Source organism: Notechis scutatus, chromosome 10 (assembly GCF_049901735.1).
Source record: "Notechis scutatus isolate UNSWTSFEM ecotype Mainland chromosome 10, rNotScu1.2, whole genome shotgun sequence".
NCBI classification, from domain to species: Eukaryota; Metazoa; Chordata; class Lepidosauria; order Squamata; family Elapidae; genus Notechis; species Notechis scutatus.
Genome location: NC_142018.1, coordinates 8,699,838 through 8,719,460, shown reverse-complemented (window position 1 = coordinate 8,719,460; position 19,623 = coordinate 8,699,838). Strand labels below are relative to the sequence as shown.

Genomic DNA, 19,623 nt, shown 5'->3' with positions numbered 1-19,623 from the left:
ATACCTTTGTAAAAGGGGTCACTGCAAGAACATTGATGAATTAGGACTACAAATGTTTCATGGGCCTCTCCAAAAGTCTTGAAAAGCTGCCTAGAAGTTCTGAAAACAGGGAGACTTTTAAACTCCCAAGTTCTTCCTTAAGCACATCAAGAGTTTTCACTGCAGGAAACTTAAAAAATGTTGGCTCCTGTTTTGCACATGGCTGTCACTGTCTTCGTCATATCTGAAACTTACAGACTGGTTGGCATTTAATGTCAGAGATAAAGAGCTAAACACTGAAATAACATCATTTATTTTATTTATTCCTCAAATGAAAATTACAAATCCCAATGAGCAAAAAAACCAACAAAAAACGTGACAGGGACAATAGGCATATTAGTGCACTTACACACACGCCCTTAGGAACTCCCAAAGGTGGTTTTTTTTTTGCAAGAGGCAACCGATCTTTCTGGTTTTAATTTGAAGACATTTCGCTTCTCATCCAAGAAGCTTTGAAGCGAAATGTCTTCAAAGAAAAACTAAAAAGTCCAGTTGCCTCTTGCAAAGGAAAAAAAAAAAAAAAAAAAGCACCTTTGGGACAACCATGACCTGGGTCAGGCACCACCAACCTTTTGGAACTCAGGGGCCACCAAACTCATAATTTTAAATCCTGCAGACAACTAATATGAGTTTCAACTGACGGTGGCTTGCTGACGTTGGTGGGAAAGTTGGTCCCATATTCCAGAGCTGCAGGAGTCACAGAACTGGCCCTTTGGTCATCCCGGAGCAGCTGCTCTTCCACCCGGGTGCACCGGCCTGCCATGGACTGGAAGAGCTGCTCCGGGATGACCCAAGGGCCAGTCCTGTGACTCCTGCAGCTCTGGAATATGGGACTGACTTTCCCACCAATGTCAGCAAGCCACCCCGGGGCGGATTTCCCTCCCCTGCCATTGGTCTTACCTTCCAGTTCCAGTTCTCATGGCTCTACTCAAGGTAAGGTTTGCGCTCGGCTGAAGGGGGGGGCAGCGGGTGGGTGGGCCATGTGGATGGTGCAGCCTTGAATTTCCACACAGCCTGGATTAATTGCTTTGAGGGGGGACATTTCTCTGCGGACCAGCAAAATTTTCTCACAGACCACCAGTGGTCCCTGGCCTACTGGTTGGCAACCACTGACCTGGATGACTGAGAATCTCCATAGACACTCTTAGGAACATCTTAAATATGAGTGGAGGTCCACAGAAGTTAACTTAGAATTAAAACTGTGAAACTTAGTAGCTGAAACTACTGAATCGGGTAAGATATTCCAGATTTTGGTTTATATTAAGTTTTCAACTTATGGATGAGTAACAAGGGAGAAGGTGTATATACCTCTTGGAGTTTCTTCCAAATATATAAGAGCAGCTTGGCAATAGGCCAGGGTGCTTAAGTTAGACAGATATCTCTTCCCTGGCACTAAAAAAATCCATAGAAATGACAGGAGCTCTTGCTGTCCTCTATGGTTACATGAATAAAGATATTTCCATCTTTATCTCAGCCATGACAGCATATAATTAGGAGCCCCGGCTTGGCTTGAAATATGTCCCTAGGGGACAAAGATTTTGATGACAAATACCAATAAAATGGGGGGAAACATGCATTTGATACCGAAGACAAATGAAATAAGCAATTTGTTTGCAAACTGCAAACATACTTTGTGGGAAAAGTTCTTGTTTGCAAACAAAGATGGCATTAGCAGCTTCTTTTCCTATCAGTTACAGGTAGTCCTTGACTTATGACCACAACTGAGCCCAAAATTTATGTTGCTAAGTGAAACAGTTGTTAAATGAATTTTGTCCCATTTTACAACCTTTCTTGCCTTCTTAAGTCAGACTTGGCAACTTTAAGACTTGTGCACAGCATAGCATAGCATAGCTGGCCGAGGAATTCTGGGAGCAGAAGTCCACAAGTCTTAAAGTTGCCAAGTTTGGGGGCTCCTCTCTTAAGTGAATCAATTATTAAGTTAGTGTTGTGGTTAGCCGGCAGCAGGTGCAGACGGCTGAGGAGAGCGAGGACTCAGATGAGGGGCCAGGACCATCAGGGAGTGGACTGCTTGCCTTCAGAGATTGTGGGGGCTGGCAGCAGCGATGAGGAGGTTCCTGAGGAGCCTGTGCCAAGTGCGCGTGCACGCAGGGTTGCTTGCAGGAAAAAGCAGCTGCAGCAGCATGGGTGACTCAGGAGTAAGGCTGCAAGGTAATGGCCCCTCCTTCAAGAAGATAAAAACCAGCTGTGAAGTGAACGTTCTTCGCAGGAAGCAAAGACATTTAGAAACTCCAGCCTTGTGGACCTTGCAGTATCTTAGTTGGTATTTGAAAACTCTTGTGCTGTAAAATATTTCTAGGTAACCTTATCTGTTATTCTTGGCAGCCTCACACAGTTGTGGCAAGGCTTGTGCTTATCAAAGTTAATTATTTTGCAGCAGCCTTTTAACTGGGGATTCGAAAGAATCATTAAAAGGTTTCTGTTCTCTTTGGTTCGTGTTTGTTTTATTGGAAAAGGGTTTGGGTCAGAACAGTTAGTAACATGGTTGTGAAGTGAATCTGGATTTCCCATTGACTTTGCTTGTCAGAAGGTTGCAAAAAGGGATCATGTGACCCCAGGCACACCGCGACCTTCATAAATACGAGCCACTTGCCAGGCATCTGAATTTTGATTATGTGATCATGTCAGAGTATATTCATGAACTGGAATAGAGCATGGTAACAAGGTCAGCCAATGAATAGGCATAGCAACTAGGTCAGCCAATGAGGACTGTTTGAAAACTGAAACTAGAAGTAGCCTAGGCTGGAAGCTGAAACTAGAAGTAGCCTAGGCGTGGCTCTATATTAAGCTCTGCAGCTCTGTTAAGCTCTGAGTCTGTCTATTGAAAATGAAACTGCTTCTCTCCTCTGTTGTGTGTCTTGCTTGTCTGCTGAACTAAAGTGAAACTAATGTCTGTTTCTGAGTCCCTGAGTTGCTGTTCTGCTCTGTACTTGTAACATGTTTGCTGCTGTCTGAGTTTGCTCCATGTTAGAGAAATCTATAACTGGTATTGTAAAATTTACTTTATGTGTTTATAAAGACGTTAAATGAAGCCTCAGCCATCTGTGTTTATTTTTCTGGTGCTGAATTTATGCTGCAAAACTCTGAACAGATCATGGGGAAGGCTGCAACGGTTGTGTGAAAAATGATTGGGTCACTTTTTTCTGTGCCATGGTAATTTCGAACGGTCACTAAATGAACTGTTGTTAGTTGAGGACTACCGGTATGTACCTGACAGAGAAAAGTGTTTAGATGAAGCAGCTGAAAACTTTGGAAGGAAGGACATTTGCAACTAAAAAAATCATGTCGAATGTATTCCTTCATGTCAATATGGGTCAGCCTAACTTAAATTAAGTGATATTTTCAGAGTTGGAATGACGGCATTAATCACAAACAGATTGTTTCCCCTCACTTTGTCTTGCTCTTTTAGAAAAGATTAAGCGGTGAATAATTCATGACTTCTCAGCTAATGAAATTTAAGAACTTCTTGTTTATCCCAGTGGTCAAATTACAAGGGGGAAGAGTTGGGTAGGATTATAAGTTTTGATATCCTCTTCCTAATATAAAAATAGTTGAGAGTGGGCTTTGCAGAAAGTAGCAGAATTGTCTCTCTGAACTAATTTAAGTATGACTCACTTTTGGGAACTAAAAATGATGGGTTCAGTTATTTCACATCTACATCACTTCATTTCTCCCCCCTAGATTTACTCTATTCTGCAAGCGCTCACAGCAATATTTCAATCTTGCTCAGTAAATATTTAATTCCTTTCGGAAATGAGACATTCCTGCTAAAAAGGGTAAGAAAAAAGAGAGAGAGACAAACTTGCAAGAGTTACCTAACTAAAATCCACTTTCATAGATATCTTGAAATGTGTCCAAAGGTAGGTGAGATTTTGAATAGGTGAGACAACTAGAATGAAAGCAGGATATGTGAGGAATGGCTAGAAGAACCAGGTTATGTTTACCAGAAGATCAAATAATCAAAATTTGGGACTGCCACAAAGAAGGTGGGGGGGAACCTATTCTCCAAAGCACTGAAGGCAGTGACGGGCTCCGAGTGAACTTTAACCTTCTCTCGGCCAGTCCTTGAGTACTGAAGATTTGTCCTGAAATGAATACAAACTCCAGCTCCTTTGTACAGGCATGATATTCCCTCTGAAAAAAATCGGGGCCGGCCAAAAGAGACCCCCCACCGCGAGCCAAGAAATCGCTACCCAGCTCCTTTTCCTGCCGCTCAGCGGCCTCCGCCGCACCGCCCGCCCGGGCTCCGCTCGCACCGCCCGCCCGGGCTCCGCCGCACCGCCCGCCCGCCCGGGCTCCGCCGCACTGCCCGCCCGCCCGGCTCCGCTCAGGTATCCAGCTGGGCTTGTCAGGAGTTGCTACGCTGGCGCGCTCATGCTGCTCCAGTCCCGCGTTGCCTTGGGAAGGGAAGGCAAAACCAGGAGCCGCTGCTGCCATTGCAAAGCGCCGCCACGGCTCTTCCTTTTTGCCTTTCCCTTCCTGAGGCAACGCGGACTGGAGCCACGCAGAGCTGCGCCAGTGGTAGCAACTCCTGACTCGGGCCTCCGAGGAGGGGAAGGAGGAGAAGAAGGGGGGGAAGGGGTGCGATTCCCAAAATCGGAATTCGATTTTAATCGGAAGAATATCATGTCTGTTTTTAGTGCAATGGTGGTTTATTCATTAGCTCAGCAAACAACAAATACTCTTCTCTGACAAGAATGGCTAAAAGCCATGCATGGTTAGAGTTGGGTTTGAGTTTGCGCCTTTTCTTTTTATTACCATTATGATGAGGCACACCCCACCACACCCAGGCCTATACACAGTTCTAATTCTGGCCATACCTAACCCATTATCCCTAAATGCTATTAACCCTATAACATGCCTGCATCCCTACTCTATTCTAACCCTCACTAACTGATCCTCACCTGGTGCCACCTTCACCATGTTTAAACCTAAGGCTTAATTACCACCTATATGTGCCCCAACCCCCTTTAACAATATGCACCACATCATTACATGGAAAGAGCCATTTCCAGCAGCCCCGCAGTTGTTGCAGAATCGATCCTCAGCTCTGCTGAGTCATTCCAAAGCCATCGGCCAGTACACCAGCAGAAATACAGATCTGGAGGCAGCCGAGATAAGGTGACATGGCCAGCTGATTTGCTGCGAGGCATATTTGGAGCTGATGGGCTCTGGGTTCACTCGGAGCCCAACAGGCAGGACAAGAATCAACGGATGGAATCTAATCAAGGAAAGAACCAACCTAGAACTAAGGAGAAATTTCCTGACAGAACAAATAATCACTGGAACGGTTTGCCTCCAGAAGTTGTGGGCGCTTCACAATTTTTAAGAAGAGATTGGACAACCATTTGTCTGGGGGTTGGACTAGAAGACCTCCAAGATCCCTTCCAATTCTGTTATTCTGATAAAATGAAAGAGGTGTCTTCAAATGTCATAATTCCATAGTAATTCCAATTTGATTTGTTGTTTCATTGAACCCAGAGGTAGAAATTATAGGAAAACCTGTTTCAAATAATCATTGAAAGATTTTTTTTTTAACCAATAAGGTTTGTTTTCTACAGCAGCAAATTCCCTGGGATGTCCTATATGTTCTTTCCTGAAAATGCTGAAGCAAAAACAGACGTTCATCAAAGGGAAGATTCTGTACATGGCTGGAGTAAAAGGCTTTCAAGGCATTCCCCAAGAATATAATGCTAGGACTCTCAAGATGAGATTAAAATTCAAGATTTCAAAATATGCAGATGTACCCGTTTTCTACTGATTTCCATAGCTCATTGAAACAAGACTTCAAAATCAATCATAATTTAGCACAATCTATTTATAAACATTCATCATTTCTGTCAGGGAGGGGGAATCTGTTTCCAGGTGTGGCACAGATGTTAAACTTTTAGAGTAGGGCTAGGAAGAAACAGATTCAAATCCAGCCCCAGCCATGGGTGACTTAAATTTGGGGTTGTCACTTTCTGTCAGCCCAACTTACCTCACAATATTGTGGGAAAATCCCCATGTAAGCTGCCTTGAGCTTCATAAAATCTAATAAAATAATAATAATAATAATAAAAGAATAAGGATTATACTCACCACTCTGTGTATTCAAAATGTGGTGTTTATCCAAAGACCAGCCTCCCAGATTTGAAGCATCCAACTCGAATCCTTGCAATGTCACAGTCCTTTTCTCCCAGAGGATCAGGTCAGGACAGCTCTCATATTCGTACCCTACCGAGACTGCGGAGAGATAAAATACAACAGATCATAGCTAGTAGTTCATCCATGGCCTAGGGTGGGTCAAAGGGCAGGCAACTGGTAGTAAAGTTGTACTCCAGGAGAAAAATGTCTTACAACTTTAGTGTCTTTGCGTATTTGATTTTGAATATGGTAAAAAAAGATTCATATTTCATCCATTCTTCTTGAGAAAGACATGGTCTAGTAGCAATGGAGTAGAAGCCATCTTAGAAGGATTAGTAAGAGATCACGATGTACTTGTGTTGGTGCTTCCAGGTTGAAAGGATTAGCTGGTGCAGAGGTGGTGAATTCAGCAGGTTCTGGCCAGTTCTGGAGAACCGGTAGCAGAAAATTTGAGTAGTTCGGAGAACCGGCACATCCCACCTCTGACTGGAGATTTTACAGTATCCTTCCCCTGCCACGCCCACCAAGCCACACCCACAGAACCGGTAGTAAAAAAAAATTGAATCCCACCACTACTGGTGGCATCACCGTTGCCTGGACGATGCCCAACTGGGAGATCCTGTCAGAGCTGGAGCAAAGTACAGGAGCTCACCCTGCCTCAAGGCAGCATTCGGGTCTCAAACGTGAGCTTTGCTAGCCTTCAACCCAGCACCCTATGCACAAGAGAGTCTCCTATGTTCTTATACAAGGAGGAGATGCTAGGAAAGTTAACTTCTCTGCTGGATGGCTGCTAATCATGACACAAAGCCATGAAGACACAAAGACACGAAGCTGTTTTAAACTTTGACTCCCCATCATTACTGCCTACCCCCAAAATAACCACTGGATTTCCAGAGGAAAAAAATTACAGACTACAGGAACCAGGACCACTACTCAGGTGACCCTGAGGACACAAGATAAACCTCCAAGTGCTTCAACCACCCTCCAAACCAGGGGTGTCAAACTCATGGCGTCATGGTGGTGTCACATGACATATTGAGACTTTTTCCCGCTTCACTAAACGGGGGTGTGGGCGTGGCCAGCATGTGACGCATCCAGCCCACGGTCTGGGAGTTTGACAGCCCTGCTCTATACGGATGCAAATGACCAGCTGCCTGCAAGGAGGATAAATCCTTCCATCCCCCACCATCCAGTCAGAGCTGAAGAAGCTTCTTACATGAGCAGCGAAACGTCTTCAAAGAAAAACCAGAAAGTCCAGTTGCCTTTTGAAAGAAGCATCCTTGGGATTTCCTGTGTTTTTGTCTTTAAACTTACCAAACCTAGATCAGCAAGTATGTCCCAATTCCAAAAAGACAACAACAGGAAAACTATAAACCCAAATAAGGAGTTTACTTGGATGCTTAGTCTGAGTAAGATTGTTTGTTTGGCGATTCCTTTCTTTTTAAAGAAATGGGGAAAAAATGAGCCAGGTAATCAGATAATTCAATCTATGACATTCTTATTATTATTATTTTTTAAAAAACAAACTTTATTGATTATACAATTAAAATGTCAAACAAACACATACCCAACACATAGAAAAAAAAGAAAAAGAAAACAATTTTAAAAAAAACATTCTTATTAAGGGGGTCGAGATTAAACCTCACAATTTAAAGATAACTCACAGTAACTCTTTCAAACCTTAAAAGTCAACAGGAACAGGAGAAGCCATAAAACTTGTCACAGTAACAACAGCAACAAGGAGAAAATAGCTTTTGTAGCGGCAATTTTTCCTCTTTTCATTAACATGACAAATACAGTCGATTCTTTTGCCGCTGGAGCCGATTCCCTGATTCTCTGGGAAGACCACCGAGTGCTTGCTGGCACTGCAGAGGCTCAAGAGTATAGGAGAAGGGAGGAAGGGGGAAAAACATCGCCCCAACTAAAAGATATAATTGCTCTCTGCTGCTGGAAGGAACAGCTCCGGTTGTAAATATAAAAACTTGGTTCCTTGGGAAGACGGACACGGAAGGCAGAGATAGCAAATTTAAAAGGAGGAACTATACCGCATGCCAAAGCATTACAACAATGGAATAACTTTGGGCTTATGAAGAGAAATGAGTGCTTTCTGACTTGCAGTGACTCTCCGCGGACTTAAGGCAGAAGTCATTCTCCCTGATCGTTTGGAAATCCTAAAGATTGAATCTTGGCCTACGATGGGATTCCACACCCTCCTTCTGCCGAACGGAGAGGTTGTTTTGGTGGCATCTAGCAATCATCTTAAAAGGGTAAATGATGCTTTGAGGTTTCTTTCCTTGTTTTACCCACCCATTTGTATCTGCTCTGAAATTGTCACAGCGGTGCTGTCTTCCTGAGGGCAAGGACTTACACAGCATCGCTCTGGGCAAAGGCAGAAAGGCATGCCTGGATGAAAACTGAAATGCTCATCCAGAGGTTCAGGATGCTGCCAAATTGTTGCTTCTGGAAGCAGGGTGATTATAGTGGCAGAAGAAATGGCCGGGTCCAGTCCATCATACTTGGGGAAGGACTTTCTTGTTTTTCTTTGAAGACATTTCACTTCTCATCCAAGGAAGTCCAGTTGCTCCCTGAAAAAGCACCTTAGGGGCAACCATGACCTGGATGACTGAGGATCTCCATAGACTTTTAGCTATGCACTTTGGGATGAACACCCTTTAAGTGATGCGGAAGTATGAATTCAATTGCCAGAAAGCATTGTAGAGTACAGGAACCACTTGCACTTCAGTTTGAGATGCAGACAACACAGACTCCTCCCCAACAGCCTGCGCCTGTCTTCAACAGTAAAAGGACAGACGGTAGAAAACATCCTGCAGCCAAGAAGGCTCCACAACCATTTGCACCACTCAGGTGACTCTGAGGACACAGATAAACCTCCAAGTGGCTTCAATGACTCTCTAAAAGAATGCAAATGACCAGCTGTCTGCAAGGACTATAAATCTTTCAATTCCCCACCATCCAGTCAGAGCTGAAGAAGCTTCTTGGATGAGAAGTGAAACATCTTCAAAGAAAAACCAGAAAGTCCAGTTGCCTCCTGAAAAAGCACCTTTGGGACAACCATGACCTGGATGACTGAGAATCTCCATAGAGAGTTGGTTAGTTGGGTAACAAAACATCTCCCCAAAAACTATGAAGCTCAGAGAACACCAAGTACACCTGGATGACTGAGAATATCCATAGACATTTGGGGAAGGATGGTTTTGTGGTCATCAAAACAGTTTTGGTTAACTACAAAACTAGTCTTGCCCAAGCCTTTGCCCATTCAGTTTTGGTCACCACAATAAGAAAAAGATGTTGAGATTCTAGAAAGAGTGCAGAGAAGAACAACGGAGATGATTAGGTGACTGGAGGCTAAAACATACCATGGAAGGTTGAAGTAATTTGGTATGTCTAGTCTAATGAAAATAAGGACTGGAGTATCATGATAGCAGCATTCTGATATTTGAGGGGGCTGCCCTAAAGAAGAGGGAGTCAACCTATTCTCCAAAGCAGCTGAAGACAGAACAAGAAGCAATGGGTGGAAACTCATCAGAGACAAGGAGAACTAAGGAGAAATTTCCTTATGGGGAGAAAAATTAGTCAGTGGAATGCCTTGCCTTCAGAAGTTATGGGTGCAGTGGTGGGATTCAAATATTTTTAGCACCGGTTCGGTGGGTGCAGCTTGGTGGGCACACTTTGTGCGTGTGCACACACTTTGCGTGCACACATGCGCCAAAAGTGCACTTTGCGCAGGCGCAGAGGCGTTCTAACTCATCTCCTGCAAGCCTGCACGATCCCGGTCGCTTCAGCAAAGCAGCTGTGCTTCAAATTCAGAGGATAAAGGGGAGTATGGGAGCCCCGGCGGGCGGGTGGGCCCAACAGCAGAGAGAGAACCGGTTCAGTCTCCGCTGCTCATCACTGCTACCGGCTGGGCAGAACCAGGCCAAACCGGTAGAATACCACCCAGGGGTGGGATTCAAATTTTTAACAACCAGTTCTGTGGGTGTGGCTTAGGTGGTGGGCGTGGCTTGGTGGTCATGTTATTGGCTGGGTGTGGCCAACTCAATATTACTCACATCGAGGCACGTATCTCCTCGCCTGGCCTCTCATGACTCTGGGGATGCTGCAACAGTCGTAAGTGTGAAAAAATGGTCATAAGTCACTTTTTTCAGTGCCACTGTAACTTTGAATGGTCACTCCACACAAGCAAAGTACCAGCAAAGGAGGGAAAAAAAACTTCAGAGAAGTTCATGAGACAGGAAATCTAGTCCTGCCAAGAATGTAATAGGGGTTAATGGAGAGGCAGTTTCTGTAAGCAACACCAGAATGTTTCCTTCCTGCCTTCCTTACAGGATTAGGCCAGTAATTTCTTCAAACAACTGGTTCTCCGAACTGCTTAGAATGTTAACAACTGGTTCTAGCGAATAGGTGCGAACTGGTAGAATCCCATCCCTGATACCACCACTGTATGGGTGGTCAATCGCTGGAGGTTTTTAAGAAGAGATTGGACAGCCATTTGTCCAGAATGGTACAGGATCTCCTGTATGAGTAGGGGTTTGGACTAGAAGACCTACAAGATCCCTTCCAACTCTTCCGTAATTCCTGTTTCATTTATATCACAGAGCTAGTTTCCCTGTGTCCTTCCTCACTCTAATCCAGGAGTATCAAACTGGTGGCTGGTGGGCTGGATGAATCATGCACAGTCTATGCCCACCTTGGCTCCGCAAAGGCAAAAAAAATATGTCACGATATGTGTGCTGTCCAGCCAGTGTATGGGAATTGGATAGTTAGGTAGCAATTATGAGCTGTCCCCTTAAGGGAATGCATCATGGTAAATGTAGTTAAGGTATCCTGGGAAATGTAGTCCATGTCACATGACCACATCTGTAATCCTAATTGGTCACTAAATTGACCCTTGATGGGTTGGAGGAGTTTTCCTCACTCTTGGCTGAACTCACGGACTCGTGGTAACTGCTCTACTTCTATCGCTACGAGATGAGGGGAAAAGGATAGAAGATAACCATCTTTTTATCTACAAGACAGATATGCAAAGGATTGGTCATTAAAGAAGAACTTCATCACAACTGTGAGTTATGAGGATACCTGATGAACCAATAAAAGTACTTTGTTATGGACGTTTTGTTGAGTTTTTCTATCTGCATCTGTACAGAAGATAAATCTACCACTGTACAGAATATAGAACAGTAAAAAGATGGTTATCTTCTATCCTTTTCCCCTCATTTCGTAGTGATAGAAGTAGAACAGTTACCACGAGTCCGTGAGTTCAGCCAAGAGTGAGGAAAACCCATTGAGGGTCAATTTAGTGACCAATTAGGATTACAGATGTGGTCATGTGACATGGACTACATTTCCCAGGATACTTTAACTACATTTTCCATGACACATTTCCTTAAGGGGACTGCTCACAATTGCTACCTAACTATCCAATTCCCATACACTGGCTGGACAGCACAATACGTCATACGCCACTTGACGTGATCGAGTTTGACACATGTGCTCTAATCTAACACTTTGAAGTCAATAGCTCTTTCTAGGAGTAAATAGAGGGAAGTGACAGAATTCTCCATTTTTTAATTTAAAAACCCCCCTCCCCTTTCCTTGCAGAAGAAGAACAAAACTAGACAGGAAATTGGAGACTTCATGTTTGGGATGAAGTCCTCCATGGCAATAGAATTACACAACTGTCCTGTATATTTTTAGATTGGGGGGGGGGTGTGAGTCATGAGGAATTTTCTTTGAAAATGTTGATTGTCTCTTTTTCTGGTGGCAGTAAAAGCTGAAAATATCTTCAGGGACCTGACATGAATAGCTGCAGGAGCCTAAGCCAAAGCATTTAGAAAAGAATCACCCTGAACATAAAATACACTGGATGACATGAAAAACGATTAGATAAATAGAGCCCTGCAATTTTACAAATCTTGTTAATCCAGTATTGAGTTCTGGACTGCACAAAAATGTTTGCATACATTCATATATACAATTCTCTCAATCTCTTGCCTAAGCCTTACATGGAGGGAAATATATAAATGGAAGACCTCCTGCCCCTCTTCTTTCAATAATAATAATAATAATAATAATAATAATAATAATAATAATAATAATAATAATAACAACAACAACAACAACAACAACAATAATAATAATAATAATAATAATAGTAATAGTAATAGTAATAGTAATAATAATAATATTCTTTAATAAAGCTAGACAAAGTAACAGCAAATGAAAAAGCTAAGGCACCTTTAGAAACTGAACAAATAAGCACCTGCCACATAACAATCCAGACCTAACAATTGTCGATAAGAAAGGCAAAAAAAGTCTGTATAGTCAATGGATGTTGCAGACTTGGAAAAAACAGAACAGAAGAGAAAGAACTGGAGAAAAAAAATCACAAAATACAAACACCTGCAAATAGAAGTAGAACAATATGTGGCAACCTAGACCAACAGCAATTGACGCCTTGGGGGAAATCCCAAAAACATCTGGAGCACCACTTGAACACCAATGACATTGACAAAATTTCCCAGCACCCAATTGCAAAAGGCAGCTTTACTTGGGTTAAGTAAGCTGGCATCCTGTGATGGTATCTTTAACATCCTCAAACAACACCTGCCTATCCCTAATCCACCCACTTGATGGATGGACCAAAATGCTAAATCTAGCCTAAACATCTGGCTGACTGTGTAACCAAGGATCATAATGATTACATTAAACATATGTGTAAATTAAACTTGCACGCCACCTGATGTGAATGGAACCTGGACGGATCACAACAATCAAACACAAGCATTATTTTATTTATTTATTCTATTTCTTCAGCTGCCCACTTCAATCCAGTGACAGTTTAAATAACTGAAAACAGCAGAACAATATGCTTTAGCAGCTGATAAAATTATCATAATAATGGTCAGTACAGTCAAGAATAGGGCCCCCCCGAACACATTCAGGGCCCCAGGCCCAGGCCCATAACCAGGTTTATAAAGCCTTAGGAAAGGTTAAAAGGCCTGGGGCCACCCTAATCAAGGAAGGGAGGAAGGAAGGAAGGAAGGAAGGAAGGAAGGAAGGAAGGAAAGAAAGAAGAAAAGAAATAAAGAAAGAAGAAGAAAAAAGAAGCGGAGGGGAGGAAGGAAGGAGAAAAGGAAGGAAAGAAAGAAAAAAGGGAAGGGAAGGAAGGAAACAAAGAAAGAAGGAAAGGAAGGAAGGAAGGAAGGAAGGAAGGAAGGAAAGGAAGAAAGAAAGAAAGAAAGAAAGAAAGAAAGAAAAAAGAAAAGAAAGAAAGAAAGAAAGAAAGAAAAGGAAGGAAGAAAGAAAGAAAGAAAGAAAGAAAGAAAGAAAGAAGAAGGAAGGAAGGGAAGGAAGGAAGGAAGGGAAGGAAGGAAGGAAACAAAGAAAGAAGGAAGGAAGGAAGGAAGGAAGAAAGAAAGAAAAGGAAGAAAGATGAAGGAAGGAAGGAAGGAAGGCAGGCAGGCAGGCAGGCAGGCAGGCAGGCAGGCAGGCAGGAAGGCAGGCAGGAAGGAAGGAAGGAAGGAAGGAAGGAAGGAAGGAAGGAAGGAAGGAAGGAAGGGCAGGCTATTCCAAAGGGCAGGATCTACAGCAGAGAAAGTACGTCAACAACAGATGACATTGTTTAAGTGAAGGAAGCTCATCAGAACACATCAAGCCTTCAAGATCAAATTGGTTGAGTAGACAGTTTGGAAGACAGACCGTCAGATTAACAGATTAACAGTGTTGGAAGGGACCTTTTAGGTCAACTAGTCCAACCCCCCCTTGCCCAAACAGGAGACCTGCCGACACCATTTCTGACAGATGGCAGTCCAATCTCTTCTTGAAAGCTTCCAGTGATGAAGTACCAGGCTATTTGTCATGCTAAGTCCATGGGTTCACAAGAGAAGGCATCTAAATGACTTTAGGTAGGGAAACGAGACCTTCTGTAATAATCAAAGTTCCCAGGTTTTAATGGAGCCGATTTTGAGTGCCGTTATATTCCTCCTCATTCCTCTGGCCACAGAAACCTTCTCATCGCTAATCTAATTTTTGCCCCACTCAATACTTGGCGTGATACATTTAAATGCAAATACAAAAACAAGCCTAGTTCATTGTTCACAATGCAGAATGAAAGGATGTTTGCTGAGAATGACGCTTTCGATAAACATGCACATAACCTTAAACATGGCAAGGCATAAACAAGGCCCCAAGGGGTGCACAAATACCACGTTTCCCCAAAAACAAGACCCTGTCTTATAATTTTTTTGCCACCCAAAAAGCACCAGGTCTTATTTTTGGGGGGTGTCATCCACTGACTAACCTCACTTGCATGCGTCGCCCTCGGCCTCCTTTTTGCTGTCAGAGGCCTTCAGGAACTTCTTCTGTGGCCAACATGGCTTTCCTGAAGGCCTCTGATCAATCCTGAGCTTTTTTGTTATTAGCTACAGAGGCCTTCAGGACAGCCTTGCCAGCCTTCTGGCTGCAGAAGAAATGGGCCGGTAAGGCAGATGTTGGGATGTGCGAGGCCTGGCTAGAACTTTCCAAAGGTAAGTAGTAGGGCAGTTCCACCCCACCATCCCCACCCTAACTTAATTTTTTACCCGTCCACTCTGGAGTGGGCAAGGTTTAATTAGGGCTTATTTGTGGGGTAGGGCTTATATTGGGCACACGTGTAAAAATCAAACTAGGACTGACTTTCAGGGTAGGTTGTATTTTGGGTGGGGGGGTTGGACTAGATGACCTACAAGGTCCCTTCCAACTCTGATTACCTGTATCTATCTGTATCTATCTGTATCTGTATCTTACTCAAAAACTCGTTGAGAAACCTAGAAAGAGGTAACATCGGAGTCTTTCCTGATCTAGAACATGGTATGTATTTTGGCTGCTTCTCAACTTGACCTGTTGTAGAGCAACCACTTTGGTTACATTGGTAGTCCTTGTCTTACAACCATGCTGTCAGGGCTCCAACAAATCCACCCTCATTCAAATCAAAAGTCTCTAGCCACATCTCAGAAAAAGGAAATTGGTTTATTAGAAGTTGCCATGTTGGCGCGTAGCTGGGTGCAGCTGATACTAAATCACATCATACATTTACCCCTTGACCCTGGTCTTTCCCCCCACCCCCTGGATGTGACTTCTCCAGTGGGACACATCCATCTCCAAGAGTCATCCATCATGCTCCCCAATAACCTTCTTATGCTCGGACAACTTTGGGCTGCCAAGGTGATTATCTAGGCATTTCAAGAATGCCTTGTTTCCCCCCATTCCCTTTTTTCTGGCAGCTAAAAAGACCAAAGGAGTATCTTTTTAGTTGACACATTCATTTAGTGACCATTTGAAGGTACAATGGCAGTCAGCCTGTCTAAGCCATTTACAGCAGGGGTCCCCAACCTTTTGTACCAGGGACCAGTTTCAAGCACAAACACTTTTTCAGGACCGGGGGAGGGGTCGCAGACGTTCATTACCTGACAGGTACATCTGATGTTGTTACCTGTCGGGTAATAAAACGTCTGCCAGCAAACCACCAAGTTCAGGGAGCGCCTCGGCCCTGCCTCCTCAGCCCCATCCCTCAGGTGTCTCCCTCCCTCCCTCAGGTGTCTGCCTCCCTCCCTCAGGTGTCTGCCTCGTTCCTCTCTCAGTCGCTCTCTCGCTGCTCCACCAGCCCAGGAAGAAACTGCTTCAAAGAAGCCGGGGTGGTGGTGGCTTTTCCTGTCGCCGCAGCTCCTCCAAGCGCCCGTTTACCCCACCCCGCCCGCCCGCGCGGTTCAACCCAGTGCTCCGTTCTGCCTGCCTGCCTTCCTGCCTTTGTTTCGAGCAGCTTCGGCTGATAAAAAGAGGCGAATAGTTATTATTCTCAGCCAAAGCTGCTCCCAAACAACCAGACAGGCAGGCAGGCAGAACGGAGCACTGAATTGAAGCGCGCGCGCAGGCGGGGTGGGGTAAACGGGCGCTTCGGAGGAGCTGCGGCGACAGGAAAAGCCACCCCCCCCGCTTCTTTGAAGCAGTTTCTTCCTGGGCTGGTGGAGCAGCGAGAGAGCGACTGAGAGAGGAACGAGGCGGGAGGAAACCGAAGCCGCTGGGCCAGAGGGCAGGACAGGCTTTGGTTGCTTCCTCCCTCCCCTTCTCTCATTTGTGTCCTTGATCCCTGATCCCAGCAGCATTCACCGAAGGCGAAGAAAGCCGCCATTTTTTTAATTTTTTTTTTCTTTGCGGCCTGGTACAGAGTGCTCCACGGACCGGTACCGGTCCGCGGCCCGGTGGTTGAGGACCCCTGATTTACAGAGTCAGCCTATTGACCCCAAACAATCTGGGTCCTCATTTTACCAACCTTAGAAGGATGGAAAGCTGAGTCAACCTTGAGCTGGTGAGAATCGAAGTGCTGACAGTGGGCAGAGTTTGCCCGCAATACTGCATTTTAACCACTGCACCACCAGGGCTCATTTAATATCTACAATATTAACAGTAATTGGTCTCATTCGAGACAAGGACGAATCCGCATACGGACGGGAGGTTGTACAACTTGCCTCGTGGTGTAACCGGAACAATCTGGAAATGAACACACTCAAAACTGTACCACCTCTTACAATACTAGACAACACAGTAACAATAGTAGAGACCTTCAAATTTTTAGGTTCTATCATATCACAAAATGGACACCTAACACCAAAAACGTCATCAAAAAAGCACAACAAAGAATGTTCTTTCTCAACTCAGGAAGCTCAAACTGCCCAAGGAGCTGCTGATCCAGTTCTACAGAGGAATTATTGAGTCTGTCATCTGCACCTCTATAACTGTCTGGTTTGGTTCTGCAACCCAACAAGACAGACAAAGACTTCAAAGAGTAATTAGAACTGTAGAAAAAACAATTACTACCAACTTGCCTTCCATCTAGGACCTGTATACTGCACAAGTCAAAAAGAGGGCTGTGAAAATATTCAGACTCCTCACATCCCAGACATAAACTATTTCAACTCCTATTCTCAAAATGACGCTATAGAGCACTGCACACCAGAACGATTAGACACAAGGACAGTTTTTTCCCAAATGCCATCACTCTGCTAAATAAATAATTCCCTCAACACTGTCCAACTATTTACTAAGTCTGCATAACTATTGCCATTAATTTTCTCATCGTTCCTATCACCCACCTCCTCCCACTTGTGACTGTATGACTGTAACTTTGTCGCTTGTATCCTTACTATTTATATTGACCTTTTCCTAGTATGATTTGATTGCTTATTTGTACCCCATTACTATCAGTAAGTGCTGTACTTCTATTCTATTCTATTCTATTCTATTCTATTCTATTCTATTCTATTCTATTCTATTCTATTCTATTCTATTCTATTCTATTCTATTCTATTCTATTCCTTATTCTATTCCTTATTCTATTCCATTCCATTCCATTCCATGTCTGGAATGGTATAGGTTCTCCTGTTTGAGCAGGGGGCTGGACTAGAAGGCCTCCAAGTTCCCTTCCAGCTCTAATCTGATTGACTTCCTTCCTCCTTGCTAGAATTCTGTTATTGCTCTCCAAAACGGTCCTGTCAAATTTTCCATGGTTTCCTCCAGATGGCAGCATATTGCTTGGATTCTGCTTTTCAAATAACTCTAAGATATAGGTCAAGAAGTACGTTTATTCAAAGGAAAGAAACAGGTAAATAAGACTGCAAGGCACAGCATGGAGAGGTTGTGTGTTTGTTTGTGTGTGTGTGTGTGTGTTCTCCAGACGTCGACAACTTTGGCTGCTAGCTAAGAAATGTTAATCTAAGGAGCTAACAAGTGGCGTTCAGCAGCTGGACACCCATGATCAAATCTGCTCAGCAGAATCCATGCAGGGATGTTTGTCAGAAAGAGAAAACTACGTAGGACAACTACAGAACTGAGAAATATGTCTGAAAATCAAGTAATCCTACTCACTTCTAGTTAGGCATCAGCTATAAGAGGATTGTGTGTGTGTGTGTGTGTCTATGTGTGTGTGTGTGTGTGTGTGAGTGTGAGTACGTATTCATGTATTGGAAGCAACAATTGAGCCCAAAATTGCTGTTGCTAAGTGAGAAGTTTGTTAAGTGAATTTTGTTTTATTTTACAACCTTTCTTGCCACAATTACAGATAACAGATAATCAGAGTTGGAAGGGACCTTGTAGCTCATCTAGTCCAACCTCCTGCCCAAGCGGGACACCCTCTACCATTTCTGACAAATGGCTGTCCAGTCTCTTCTTGAAAGCCTCCATTGATGAAGCTCCCACAACTTCTGAAGGCAACTTCTGTTCCATTGGTGGATTGTTTTCACTGTCAGAAAGTTTCTCCTTATTTCCAGGTTAAATCTCTCCTTGTTCAGTTTCCAGCTTTTTTACTGCATTTTTGTGTTCATCCAGGTGGGTACTTATTCTTCTATTGGACAGACATTGGACAGACCAATAGAAGAATAAGTACCCACCTGGATGAACACAGCTGGAACACACTTCCTCACTAGTCCAACACGTGAAAGCCACAGGTGATAGCATCAACTTCAATGGCACCAAAACCCTAGCCGCTATAGAAAACCCCAACCACACAATTATCAGACAAGCCATAGAGATTGAAAAAAGACCTGAAAGCCTGAATAGAAGAGATGATTCCACCAGACTGTCAATTATTTGGAAGCCTGCACTCACAAACAAAAAAAATCTCCACACCACTAGCCAGGCAAATACCTGGGCACAAACAGATCCCCCCTGATACCTCCAGCTCAAACACACCCCAACCAGGCACCCAGATGAAACCTAGCTTCCTAACAAATGATAGCCGTCCATTTACTCGGAGCCAAGCTGCACTAAAAGCCTCCAATACAGGAACACAATGTTGCCAGCTAATCAAGACACACACACAAAAAAGCCACAAAACAGACAGAAGATATTAGAAACACCAATCAAGCAGAACACAGCAAACTCCAAGACCAATAAACACAGACTAACACTCCCAACCAATCAGGATGAAGAAAAAACCATTCTGGCACAGCAGTCGGCTAGCCCCAAATTTAAAACTGAAACAACTGTAAAAATCTGACTCACAGATGAACACAACCAGAAGCCTGATGATGGCAGATGAGATTCTGCCGAAACGTTGCTACAACTTTAAAAGCACAACTATAATGACGTGGGAAAATACCCGAACAAAGCTGAATACCATACATGTAAGTACCTACGAAAACTTAAGAAAACAAATATATATATATGGATTTTTCGAAATGACCATCAGAGTATTATTATTTCATATATTATTATTATTATTATTATTATTATTATTATTATTATTATTATTATTATTATTATTATTATTATTATTAACATGCTCTGAGGCTAAGGAGTTCTACTCCCCCTCCCCACCTGAAAAGAAATCTGTTCCAAATGCAAAACACAAGCAGAGGAGATGAGTTTCAGTTTCACAGAACCAAGCAG

The 19,623-nt window shown here is 43.5% G+C and overlaps 2 protein-coding genes across 4 annotated transcripts in view; one reads left to right on the top strand and one right to left on the bottom strand.

The window, feature by feature from the left end:
- The window catches only part of TENM1 (teneurin transmembrane protein 1), a 441,878-nt gene that overhangs the window by 74,618 nt on the left and 347,637 nt on the right, over positions 1-19,623 (bottom strand). For all 3 annotated transcript variants that reach the window (XM_087972076.1, XM_087972078.1, XM_087972077.1), the window contains exon 18: positions 6,139-6,282. In XM_087972076.1, coding sequence (XP_087828202.1) covers positions 6,139-6,282 — 144 coding nt within the window. The remainder of the gene's footprint in view (positions 1-6,138; positions 6,283-19,623) is intronic.
- The window catches only part of CYSLTR1 (cysteinyl leukotriene receptor 1), a 650,975-nt gene that overhangs the window by 287,221 nt on the left and 344,131 nt on the right, over positions 1-19,623 (top strand). The gene's annotated exons all lie outside the window — the stretch shown is intronic.